The sequence below is a fragment of the Balaenoptera acutorostrata genome, chromosome 16 (assembly GCF_949987535.1).
Source record: "Balaenoptera acutorostrata chromosome 16, mBalAcu1.1, whole genome shotgun sequence".
In the NCBI taxonomy this organism is placed as follows: domain Eukaryota; kingdom Metazoa; phylum Chordata; class Mammalia; order Artiodactyla; family Balaenopteridae; genus Balaenoptera; species Balaenoptera acutorostrata.
In genome coordinates this window covers 63,294,668-63,308,058 of record NC_080079.1, presented here as the reverse complement: position 1 = coordinate 63,308,058, position 13,391 = coordinate 63,294,668, and the positions used below count along the sequence as shown (strand labels likewise).

The 13,391-nt window shown below is 48.7% G+C and overlaps 1 protein-coding gene across 2 annotated transcripts in view; it reads right to left on the bottom strand.

Annotated features, from left to right (window-relative positions):
* The window catches only part of PSAP (prosaposin), a 32,381-nt gene that overhangs the window by 3,634 nt on the left and 15,356 nt on the right, over nt 1–13,391 (bottom strand). The window contains exons 2-9 of one of the 2 annotated variants that reach the window (XM_007167720.2): nt 11,472–11,605; nt 9,562–9,636; nt 8,847–8,972; nt 7,683–7,883; nt 7,135–7,278; nt 5,345–5,401; nt 1,495–1,626; nt 137–235 (exon numbers count right to left, since the gene is read on the bottom strand). In XM_007167720.2, coding sequence (XP_007167782.1) covers nt 137–235; nt 1,495–1,626; nt 5,345–5,401; nt 7,135–7,278; nt 7,683–7,883; nt 8,847–8,972; nt 9,562–9,636; nt 11,472–11,605 — 968 coding nt within the window. The remainder of the gene's footprint in view (nt 1–136; nt 236–1,494; nt 1,627–5,344; nt 5,402–7,134; nt 7,279–7,682; nt 7,884–8,846; nt 8,973–9,561; nt 9,637–11,471; nt 11,606–13,391) is intronic. The other variant, XM_007167721.3, reaches the window with a different exon arrangement.

The window sequence follows — 13,391 nt, the reverse complement described above, 5'->3', positions numbered from 1 at the left end:
CGACTCCCAGGCTGGTGTCTCATACCCACAAGGGCCAAACCCAGCTCTCGGGCTGGGTCCTCCCACCAGGCCATTCTGGCTCCAGGGCCAGGAGCGCTTCCCTCTGCAATGGCAGCATTTCCCGAAATCCACGTACCTCGGTCCTGTTGTTGTCAATCAGCTTGACCACCTCCTTCACCACGTACTCGCACACCTCACAGTAAATATCAGCCTTCGCCGGGACCGGATCCTTCTGCTGAAGGGGCAGAAGAATACTAACACCGAGGCCCTCGCCTCACTCCTGGGTCCTGCTCCTCTAAAGGAGTGGGGCAGAGGCCAGGACAGGCTAGCGTCACACAAAGGCCACTTCCTGCTGCGTTCAGAATGGGGTGTGGCTTCCTCCCAGTGCCAAGCCCCAGGCCCTGCTGCTCCTATACGGTGGGAAACCCATCCCTTTCCCCAATCCTCTACCACCACCCCAAAACCAGGAACAGAAGCAGTGAAACTGTCCCCCAACCCCAAAGAGCTGTCATTCAATGTCCGTTTGGTTACAATCACCTCATCATTCAGCGTTCATTTTGGGGAGGTGAACGGGGGAGCAGGAACAGAGAGGATTCACTGTTTGTTAGTCTACTGTCTAGAAGACAGCGTTTTAAACATGTTTCAGGTCTGCTCTTGCGTTTCAAGTCTCAGCGCCTGAGATTGCTTTTCCAGAGCCTACCTTTGATAAAACAGTACTGTTGAACATAATTCTCTGTGATAGTGGCAACATTCTCTGGCCATGCCATGCAATACAGCAGCCGCTAGCCACATGAGTCTACTGCGAAGCACCTGAAATGTGGCTAGTGTAACCGAGGAACTGAATGTTGTTTTTTTTAAGTATCACATGTGGCTAGAGTACAAGCTATAACTCTCCATCTTCTCCAGCCACTAATGCAGTCAGCAAGATGGGCCAGAGCCTCTGAGCGTCTCGACTGGACAAAAGGGCAGCAGCAGTGCTTCCCTGACTCTGCCAGACACAACCCCTGTGTGGTCCACACAGCACACGTGCCGAGAGCAGACAACAGGAGGAGACGAGACAGCTAAAGGTCAAGTGACGCTGACATGGGAAGTTCTGGAACAAGAAGTGCACACAAGTGCCACGTGATAAGACATCACATGGCTGGGCGCCTGTTCTGGGAACATCAAGTTTGTACCACGGCTACAGCATGGGGAAGGAGGTGGGCGAGGCCACAGAAAGCACATCGGAAAGGTTCGGCTGGAGCCGGGCACTGAAAAATGATTTCGAATGGTGTGCTAAAAAACGTAGACTTGATCCCATGAGCACCAGGGTTTATAACCAAGGAAATAAATGTACGAGGGTAGGGGTGCTGCGTCAATTTAGGGGATACTGTAAACTAATGGTGTCAAACTCAAATACCTTGAAAAGCCAAGCAGGGAACCAAAAGAGTGTGTGCCTTGTAGGGAGTGACGATGTGGAGTGGCGGGGCATCGTAAACCAGTGGCACCGGGTACCTTTCTGGGCTCCACCAGCTCCAGGGCAGGGATGACGTCCTCCGAGACCACCTTGGCAGGCACCAGAGTCTTCATGGGCATCTCCTTCACCTCGTCACAGAACCCAACCAGCCCACAAATCTCCTTGGGTTGCTAAAAAGAGCACAGAAGCAGCAGTGAGAGGCAGGCCCAAACCCACCACCCCCTGTCCCACGCGCTACACACAAAGTCGGGGTGCTGGAGGAACATCCTAGACCCAGTGTCAAAGCTGACTGCCCCCCAGACAGGCAAAGATTCCACGTTAAATCTAAAGGGGCTTGTGCAAATGCAGATGTACCAGTTTCACATGGGGAAGGAGGCCATGCAAAGCTTTGAAGAGTGATCAGACAGAACCACTATCTGCTCCAGCCAGGGAGCACCCAGGGAAGCAAAATTCCTGGCACCTTTCAAGGGCAATCGAATCAACTCCAAGGACACCTGGTCTGTTCTAGAACCTGTTTTTCAGTTGAGCTGGCTCGCCCTCAGGAGGAAGTAATAAGCTACATGTTCTTTCTAGAGGAAGAACTACGATGCCCATAAACTAACAGAAAGCCAAATGTGTTTGTTAGAAATAAAACCACACCAGATCTTTCAGTAGCAGGACCATTTAAAATGATGCATTAAGGGGAAATATTGGCTTTTTAAAAAGCCACATTCTATGCTCACAATTGCACACACACACAGTACACAAGAAAACCCAGTCTCCCCATGTCATGAATCTTTTCAAGTCACAAGGTCTCCAGATTGATCCCCTTTCCCCTCCAGACACCAAACCACAGAAGAACTAGATAGTTTGGACAACATCTTGACCATTTCACTACGACAATGGCCAAGAGCAAGTAAAGTATACACACTTTGGTATACTTTGTAAAACAAATGCAACTAGCTCTGACCTGACGGCATTTGCTCCCACCGGCAAACCATAAAGCAGCGGGAACAGGATTGCTAAAACGGGCCCTGTTAAGGGGAAAGAGTAGCTCATGGCTATGGTTCATCTTTTAATACGCAAAAGGCTCTAAAATTAAATAAGGCTGGAGAAGTCTGAAAAGTATATCCTAGAAGTATCCTATCTCTGGCAGGCTTTAAGAACAGGCAAAAATCAGAAAGGGGTTGAAGATACAGCAAGCTTTTTAGAAAAAGGACAAAGATCAGGAGGTGCAGCTGCTTTGTCTCAGATCAGCTTTGCTGTACTAGCTCCTTGAGGAGGCCTAGGTGAAAACTGAAATATTTCAACCAAAGTCCTCTCCTATTAGACCTCACAATACCTTTGAAAATCTTTAATTCTAAAAATGGATGCCAGTACTCAAAAGAAGGGCAGTGCTCAGTACAACCCCGAAAGGGCACTAGCGCGGTAAGTCTAGTCTGGGGGCTCGGTCCCCATGTTTTGCCACCAGTGGCCTGGCTCTTGAGTTGTCTCGTGCGGCTCCAGAACCCAAAGGACCCCGTCACCCAGAGGGGCAGAAGCCATAATCAAGAGACTGTTTCCAGTTCTCTGGATCCAACAGACGGGGGAACAGCCTGCTCGCTATCTGCAAATGACTTGCTCATGCAGCAGAAGCATTTCTGGGGCGATGAAAAACACGACCAATGACATGCAACGCTCTCCTGAATCATGACAGAAACAAGGTGTCCCACTGAAGCTGGGCCTGCACTGAAGGAAGCTGAGGCCACCGATGGTTCCCCACCACACTGGGGGCCTGCACGTGGCTGGCTAGGCGCTGATTCCGACCAGAGGGCAAGGCTCTGTGGGCTTCATCTGCTGGGCCCCCTGAAGGGGAAGTGAGGCCCCTGACCCCTCCCAGTGCTGAATCACACAGGAGAGATGCAGAAGCTCCCTTGCCAGCCAAGTTATTAACGTAGAGAGGGAGCCTGCCTTTCACAACCTTTCCTTGTGTCTGTCAGAGCTGATGATGCCGTACAAAAAAAGATGAGCAAAATTAACAAGCAGCAGCAGCAGACCACTACTACAAGCAAATTCCCAGCACATACCTGATCCTGCTGTTGAACAAAAAAACAGGAAATCGGAGATGAAAATAAGAGAAAGGAAAGGACACAACAGTTAAGAAAAAATTAAAACAACAATAATCAAGCAGTTAACCAGGTATAAGGATGTCTGTCACCAGAAGTTTAGGTGAAATGCCCTTCCAGTCACCTATCAGCAACCTACCTTGTTCCTACTATTGCATGCACATGGGGACCCTGAAAGCTACTCTCTCCTTCAAGGGTCAGACCACGCTGCCCCCAGCCTGTTGGTGCACCATCCCCATGTCCCTAACACGCCACGGCAAAACACTGAGCAGCAGGTCCCCAGAAAACACGTTGTGAGGGGCTTTGCTTGCTCAGAAGCCAAGCCCACCACGCCTGCAAGGCCCTCACCTCAGGCTGGTGATGAGCAGCCGGGAACAGGACACAGGGCTGCTCAAATCAGGGGCGTGTGTCAGAATATCAAATACACCCGGAGGGGTCAGGGATCCCCAGCCCAGGTCTCAGGGCAATCTGCCCCCAGGTGGCCAAATGCCAGCCTGGAAGGCTGGTTTGACAATGCAGGCATACCTCATTTTATTGAGCTTCACAGATTTTACAAATTGAAGGTCTGTCGCAACCCTGCTTCAAGCAAGTCTATTGGCCTCCATTGTTCCAACAGCATTTCCTCACTGCATGTTTCTGTGTCACATTTTGGTAATTCTCACAATATTTCAACTTTTTATCATTACTAATTTGTTATGGTGAGTTGTGTGATCGGTGACCTTTGATATTACTACTATGACTCACTGAAGGCTTAGATGATGGTTAATGGTTTTTAGCAATAAAGTATTTTTTAATTAAGGTATGTACATTGTTTCTTTAGACCTAATGCTACTGCACACGTAACAGACCACAGTGTGGTATACACATAACTTTTATATGACTGGGAAGCCAAAAACTTCGTTTGACTCACTTTATTGTGATATTCACTGTACTGCAATGGTCTGAAACCAAACCTGCAGTATCTTCGAGGTAAGCCTGTGTATTAAAAGCCCTGCCCTTTGACTCAGCAATTCCAGTCTTAGTTACCTATCTTAAGGGAAGAAACAGGGATGTGCATGTGTATCTATTTGGCCCTAAGGAGAACAAACTCAAGGACTGTAGGCCAATCTCAACATAGTTAGGAAGTCAGCATGACAGAGGAAGAAAAGGACAACTCACCCCTCACCCACTGCAGATTAGATCTCAGGAGGCCAATGCACCTTCCCCATGTAAGGATGCCTTCAGACCTCCCTGCTCTGTACAGTTTGCTGCATGGATCTAGCTGGCTTCACTGTGCTTTCTGGATATTTTCTACCTCTAATCATGAAAGAATGCCCCTACCACCTGGATGCATCAGAAGCAAGTGCAGGAGTTACGGGCTCAAGCAGCAGCTACAGCTAACACTGCTGCAGAGTGCAGGACCAACTCTGGGAGGCGGATGTTCCCCCCTCAGAACTCAGGCTGGAAGAGAGCAATCCTCAGGCCTGGCCTAGCTACAGAGCAGACTATTCCCAAGGGTCCCAGAATGAAAGCCAGATACTAGAAATCTGATGGCCAGCTCACATATGCACCGGCAAACAAACCGCCAGGAAGCCAGCAGGGCAGTCCCAGGGGTCAGCCTGCTTCAGCCTTTCCCCGACCTGGGGAAGGCAAGGGGGAGGTACTGAGTTGCAGGTGGACAGTCTGCTGGTCAAAGAGGGCTCATTTTGGCCCAATTCAGTACTCAAAGGTAAAAGGGAAACTAAACCATATAATTTTCAAAATCCTAGAAATCACAGTTTGAGACAAAGAAAAATGCTCACAAGGAGCTTCCCCTGCCACCTACCATATGCATCACCATTTGGATAGCAATTTCCGAATACTGGTTGATATAGTTCTTGCACTGGGGAGAGAGAAAAAGACTGTTAGTGAAACTCATTGCTACAACAACACACCAAAAACCCACCCTTTCCAACAGTGTCAATAGGTGAGTACCAAGCCAGTTTCCAAGAGTGGAATCATCAATGTCTGCTCTGGGCAAGTCTCAATAAGATAAAAAATGGCAATTTGGTTACTCCATACCTTACAGGAAAACATGTGTGCAAACGTGTTCTGAAAATGTTTTCCAAAGGCCCTTAGAGATGAGGTCCTCCAATCTCCTTTCATGGCCCATACTTTCCCCGAGGTCACACGGCAACTACTCAGTGGCAATTTAGAGTGAGTGTGGCTACAAGATAACACTGCCGATGGATCCGAGATTACTTTTCAAATCCGTTCACACATTCTTGGACAGGATTATAAAGTTTAAATCCAGTATAATCCAGTTAAGTTATAATGATTTTCATAAAAATCTAGGTTATTTCCTGCAGACCCTATCTGGTCATGACTGGGGAGTCTCTATACGTGAGAAAACTGAGGGTGATATGACAGCCCTCAGAGAGGTTAACCTGGGGAAGCCAACTGACATAGCAAATATACCAAGATACTTCAATGAGGCTAAAAGATTCACAGGCTTTAAAGAAAGTTAAGTCAACAGAAAGGAACCCTTAGCTCCCAGAGCCAGCCATTCCCACCCAGAAAGGCTGCTCTAGATCCCAGACCCACGGACTTCTTACAGTTGGCCTCCCCACATCCAGTCCTGCAGAGGTTTATTAGTGGTCGGGTACTAAATGGCATTTTGGTTTTAGACATCAATCTCATGAGTGTGGGTAATGGGAACAGGGTCCAAGACATAAACCCCCCACGGGGCTAATGAAGAGTTTCTGAGCCTGGAGGACCAACATTCACCAAAGTAAAGAAGGCATCCCGGGTGAGCCTCTTACAAGCCAGGCGCGTGGCTTCCCCTGGGCAACCACCCTGCTGGCGGCGGGGACAGCACACCTAGAATTACGAATAGACAACAGCCAGGCCTGAGAACCGAAACAGGGTTCTAAGTGGTTCTACTGTTGTTTCTTAAATTTGTGGTGATGGACTTCCCTGGTGGCGCAGTGGTTAAGAATCCGCCTGCCAATGCAGGGGACACGGGTTCGAGCCCTGGTCCGGGAAGATTCCACATACTGCAGAGCAACTAAGCCCGTGCACCACAACTACTGAGCCTGCGCTCTAGAGCCCGCGAGCCACAACTACTGAGCCCATGTGCCACAACTACTGAAGCCCGTGCACCTAGAGCCCGTGCTCCACAACAAGAGAAGCCACTGCAATGAGAAGCCCGTGTGCCGCAATGAAGAGTAACCCTTGCTCGCCACAACTAGAGAAAGCCCGTGCGCAGCAACAAAGACACAATGCAGCCAAAAATAAATAAATAAATTTATAAAAAAAAAAAAAAAGTTGTGGTGACTGCGAGAAAAAAAAAAAAAAGTCTTCACAAAAGTGGTCTCCTTCTCCTTCCACTCTTTTGTCCAAGGAGTTCTGTTACATACCCAAACTCAATTAACCAACCAAGTATTTAAGTACCCACCACATATCTGGCTACTTTCCGGGAACAGGGAATTGTTTGAACATCTCTTCCTCAAAGCCCTTAGGCTGCAACTTAAAGTGGTACCCCAGGAAGTGAACTTTTCTTGGCTCCCCCACTCCTGTCTCCACAGCCCAGCTCCCTGGCCCAGAACATCCTGTGATGCACGAGGTGAGGCTCACCATGTCGGCCATGCCAGGCCCCAGGCGGTCGCACTCCTCCTTGGCATGGTCCACCAAGGCCTCGACAAAGGTGGAGTTGGTCCTCACAGCATTCTGGACGTCAGTCACCATCTGAATGCAGTCCTGGCAAACGTCCCCATCAGCCTAGAGAGACAGGGGCAGTTGGTCTGTAAACACTGCATATTCCTAAAAATAGCTAAGCGTTCAGATTCCAACATGCTCGTAACTGCAGCACCAGGGCTGAGTCCCTGAACTGTTCCTAATGTGTTTTTACAGGCTCTAAAGGGACTGACAGGTTTAAAATCAAGTGGGCATTGATTATAGTACAGCTTAACGGGAAGGGGGAACAATCTTTGCGTCTGTTAGATATCCCGGTTCTTCAGAACCTCCATGGCACAACCATCTGAAGGGTGGGTTGTGGAACTGCAGAATCAAGTAAAGCAATAAGGCCCCAGTTTGAGAGCTGTATGCACACGCCGGCCCCGTTTTGTGTCGCAGCTCAAACCCAACCAGAGACGGGGCCCCGGGAGGCCAGGCCCACTGCCTACCTTGCGCTGGGGCTTGCTGTGGGGCCCGTCCTGAGGGTAGAGGAGGAGGGGGACGTTGGCCATGAAGGGAGCCACCACCTCAGCCATATCCAGTTCCGGGATCTGATTGGACTCGAGCTGGTTCTGGTGATTCAGCTCTGCCAGGTGCTTCTGAAGAGACTCGCAGAGGTTGAGAGCGGAGCACACCTCCCCGGGACGGCTCTGGGGGGAAAGAGGCACAAGTGGAAATCCTCTCCCCAGAAGGAAACAGGCCACCTGGTGCCTTCGAATTCTCCCTTTCCTCATCTCCTGGCGTGACTCACGTGCGCACGCCCAGCTAACAGGCATCTCAAACTAAACCGCCCAACCTGCTCGGCCGGCCCCACGGCTCCATTATAACAAATGGCTCCACCACCATCCTCCCGGAGGTGCCAGCCACAAACCTGGAAGACATGCCTAACTCCTCCCCTCCACCAGCAAGTCCCGTCCGTTTATCCACTAAGACCACGTGCAGCTGTCCGCCTCCACCGTCCCCACCAGATCTCACACCTGACCGTCCTGCCAGCTTCCCCTCTTGCAACTCCCAACTGGTGGGACCCAGACCAGACCAACCCCTTGGAAAAAGGATCCTCTCACTTCTCCCCGGGAAACCCTCCAAGACCTCCCCGCTGCGCTGGCAATCCTGAAACACAGACTGAAAGGTCTTGCGTGATGCGACCCCTGCTTTCCTCACCAAAACCTTGGTCCCATCTCAGGACACTCCTGCCCCACTGGAGGTTTTTAGGGTCCTTCCAAATTCCACAAACCTGGTTCCTTGTTCCTTGCTGAAAACCCAACCTCTGGCACATGGTTTATGCATAACAGATACTTACTGAATGAAAGTCAAGCATCCTTGTAGCTGACATGAGTTATCAAATCAGCACCTGTAACTGTTATACCAGTTTACATTCCTTCACTAATTCTATGAGTTCCCATTTCCCATACCCTCCCCAACTCTTGAACGTTACAAGCAGAGTGGTCTGCTGTGCCAAAGCCATTTTGGACGAAAACTGTATAAAAGATCTGTTGACAAAATCTCAGTCTATGAACGGACTTTCCATTTTAGTCACTGTAATCTGGTCTGGAACCTCCCCTGGGCCCCAGAGGTGCCTTGAAGGAAGAGTCTATCTATTCTCCATCACGTACCATTTGTCCTTTAATCATGTCCAGGATGACCGGGAGGTAGGAGTCGACGATCTCCTTGCAGGAGGCAGACATGTTCGGCTTAGGCAGCCAGTCACAGGTCCTCTCCAAGTACACAAGGATCTCTTGCTAGAGAGGACAGAGGCAAGGGTCGGACCAGGATGGACTTCTTCTCCACAAATGGGCTGAAAGCAAGAGGCCCTCCACAACTCGAGAAACGTGAAGGCTAGAAACAGTGGCCCTCGGGGAAGAGGACCTGGGAGAGGGCTAGTGTGGAGCCGTGGCCCTGCCAGGTCAGTGAGGCAAAAAGCAGACGCGAGCACTATTCAAAACGAAGACCCTCTGACCTGCAGTCTCACTGGCACAGGGAATTCTGAGCAGAAATCACCAAAAATGGACCTAAAGGTTAACAGCATGTGATACAAAATCCCAATCAACCTCGGGCATTTGACGCCTGGCCCAGGAGTCAGCAAACTAGGGCCCACGGCCTGCTTTTGTACAGCCTGTGGCTAAGAATGGTTCTTACCTTTTTAAAGGATGGGGGTGGGGGACATTACATGACAGAAGCAGTCTGTGGCCCACAGGACAGTTATTTCCGACCTGAGCCTAGACCATTATTCCTCGCTGGACGCCCTCAGTCACAGCTCTGTACGGAACCGATGCACGTGGCCACACGGCCACCGCTCACACGCAGTCACACACCCTGGTGGCGGCTCACCTCAGTGGCGTTGTCTTTCAACATGTCACCGGCTGCAGTGATGACGTCCTTGCATATGTCGCAGGGAAGGGATTTCTAAGAGGCAGGAACACGAGGGAGAGAGATCTGTATTCGCAGGACATAACTCACACCGCACACAGCTGAAAGCTGCCACGGCCTTTTTCCTGTTTCACCCAACCATGGCCATCTCTGACACACTGGCACACCCTCGTCCCCCAACCTAGATGAGAAGCACCGGACACCGCGGGGGAGGCTTACATGTGACTGATCACACTACTCCGTGCTTCTACGGGATAGAAACCCTTTTCCTGTACCCTCTACCCCTCAGCGCCTTGCTCAGTGCACACGGCACAGGCTACATTTCGCATTCATGCTCACAACAGCTCTGTGAAGAAACTGAGGCTCAAAAATCAGCTGGAACTCAGGGCAGCAGAAATCAGAGAAAATCGGTAATGTGATGGAACATCACAGAGTTAAGAGGGTGCGGGCAGTGAAACAAGGCCCAGTCAGACCTCTGCCCATTCCCACCAGCACTGCTGCCGGCACTCTGTCTGCCTTCCACCTCCTGGGCAGTGCTGTGTGCCAGTGGAGGCCACACGTCACCACTGCAGAGCTCAGAGACACGACACGAGTCTTCTAGACAAGCCTGGCATCCCTACATGGCCCAGGACCACGGAAATTCTAGCCAGTCCTCAAAGCTCTTGGGGCGCTCCCTTCTTTATGTCAACCAATTTTCAACCCATGAAGAAGGAACTAACACATCTGGGTGAGATTAAGGAACACCTGTGAATTTAGCTGCATTTAGAGAAACCGCCTTGAACCTTTGGACCTAATCAGGCTAATACTGTGCATGGGGCCACTCAGGTTACATATGCCTTTTTTTAGTGTCGTGAATTTATGATATCATGAATTTGTGCACGATGCCCGAGAGGTTCCGGTATCCACAAGACTGTCCTGTCAAGAGAGAAAGATCTAAGCTCCCCCCATGATACATTAAACTTCAAAAGAGGAAGCAGTATTAAAAACAAGATCAGAAGCAAATTAGAAACCAAATCTGAAAGTAATTTTGGCCACAGAGATTGGTTTAAGACAGTGAATTCAGAACCTAAAAGAGCAGTGTTATTGAATTAATTCTTCTTCTCTTACTGAAGGAGTACGAGTGGCCACCGACAAGTTTTAGACCTCAAGCTCCACACAGTCAAACCTGCCTTGCACCACAGGCTGAAGCACATCCCAGAGCAAACAAAGAGCACTTCCTGTAGTCGGCCGGCCCGGCCAGCAGCGCTTGGGCGTCTCCCAAGAGGACTCAGGTTGCGTGGAGTATGCACTTGAGGTTTGTCATCTTAAGAGTATTCCCCACATTAAGGTGCTATATTTACCACTGTTTAGATGAAAAATCAGTGGCATCTTTTCCAGTTTGGCTATAGTTGGAAATAAAATTTTAGATAGCTCCCAAGCTCTAGGGTCTGAATCAGTGATCTGCCTGTTTAAAAGAGAAAAATACCAAAAAAGGGGGAAAGGATTTCAAAAGCTTAGCATCTACTTTGAGTGAGTGACCAAGGACAGAGCTGCACCCGCGTGCCCAGTCCTGGGAATGGGAGCTGCACCTGCCGGTCCCTTACGTGGGGTGGAGAGGTGGGAGCTGCATCTGGAGGGCAGCATGGGGCACACGGTGGAGGACCGGCAGGACCTCGCCCTATCCGTGCCACCAGGACACTGGGCGGCCTTGGGGGAATGCAGCCTCCCCGCTCCAGCCCTCCACTCCTCCGCGTGGGTACCCCCACCCACAAACAGGTCTCAGGTTCACCAGGAAGAACAAACAAAAGGACGCAGGAGAGAGCGCTCCGTAAAGGGCAGCAGTTACAGGCAGTTACAGACAACACAGAGGCCCGGCAGTCGGAGGCACTCACCACGGCCGGCTTGTTCCAGACGTTCTGCAGGCAGTGCTGCACGGCCCCGCAGTCAGACGCCGTCTTCACGTTCTGGCACCACACGGCCGAGCCTCTGGTACATTCTCTCAGGCCCAGGACGGGGCTGGCGAGAGCTGCAAGCAGACTCAGTGTGAGGACGCGGCCCATTCCCACATACCAGGCCCACCTCACTTGCTTCCCCGGCATCAGGGGCCTTGGCATTTTGCGGGACACTAGGCTGGCCCCTCACCAGCTGTATGAGACACGAGCCACACAGCCAAGGAGCTGCGCTGTCACATATGTCACAGGGCTGGGAGGGACTAATCTACCTGGTTCACCGTTTTCCTCTCACACTATTTTTAAACAGTATCAGACAGATCAGTCCTTTTAATCTTTACCATCTTAAATTTCCATGAAGTAATGAAAGAAATCACAAGAGAAAAGACTGGCAGGTTTAAGAATAGAAGATTTTAACTTCTGCAGAAATGAAAAACAGCCAAAGTTAAAAAAATTGTAATGAGAACACAAAGAGTCATATCCTTATTACATAAAACAATGGCTCTTAATGTTGTTCTAGTAGAAGAGACCTTTTATAATCAGTTGGGTGAGTTTTTGCACATAAACAAGTTTGCTAGCAAAAAACAAAACTACAAAGCTTGGATATTACAAAGTGTAGGTATGTCCACTTGAAACCAATTGCACACACGGAGTTTCGTCTATGGTGTAACAAGGAAAGGACTCGGGCAAAAGTCACAACCACAGAAATGGGATTAGGAAAAAAAAAACAGAAGAAAGGTTCAAGTCACCTGGAACCAAAGAAATGCAGGTTAAAGCAAGAAGGTACCATATTTTTAAAGTTAAAATAATAGCCAACGGAAAACAAAAACAAACAACCTTATCACCAAATAGTGATAAATTTGTGGAAAAAGATGCATTCTTATAAGGCTGACAGCAGTGTGACTAGTAAGTACTTCTCAAAATATATTAATATATTTCAAGAACTGAGGGAAAAAAATCTCTCTTCAAAAATCCACTTCTAATAAAACATTTTAGGGAAATCCAGTAATTCAAGAGGTAAAATACAATATGCCTAAGTATATATATATATATATATATATATATATATTAAGTCAAATTCAGGATACTAAAAAAAAGGCAGATGCAACCTGAATGGTCAAAACCAGAGGGAAAAAACTAGTGATATTCTTACCAAAATATTATGCAGTTGCTAAATATACTTATAAAAATGATGTATGTCAAACAGAAAAATATTCAAGAATATGAAATTGAGGTTGTACAAAAATCAGAAAATAAACAAAACAAGGTGGTTGGCTAAATTACTTTTTTAAATTCCCCATGTCGTGTTGTTTGTGTGTAATTTTTAAAGAATATTTTATAAACTGCCCTGAGAGAACTATGGTATTCCTTGATTCTGGAACTAAAAACTGAGAAGAAAACTCTCACATTCACACCTCGCTAGGAAACAACAGATTACATCGGGCCACATGCAGACGGATGACTCCGCAGGGGTCAAACTCCAGCAGCTATCACAAGAGGGTTGAACTAACTTCTACTGTAAACAGAAAACATTTGGCTTGGGTCTGAGAAGAAAACCCCACAGCCATGTAAGAAACAGATTTAGAACCTCAGGAGTCATGCTGCATGCTGCTTCACCTTGTAAACCAAGAGAGGATACAGTAATTCTATAGACATGTCTCTCTCTCTCTCTCTCTCTCTCTCTCTCTCTCTCTCTCTCTCACACACACACACACACACACACACACACACACACACCATGGGCTACAACACATGGAGGGCGGTGGGTGCTCTCTCTCTAGGAGAAGGAAGGAAAGGAAATACTCTTATTACTTTACTAGCTATTCAAGCTTAGCTATAGTTCCACAAACTGTTCATGCAGAC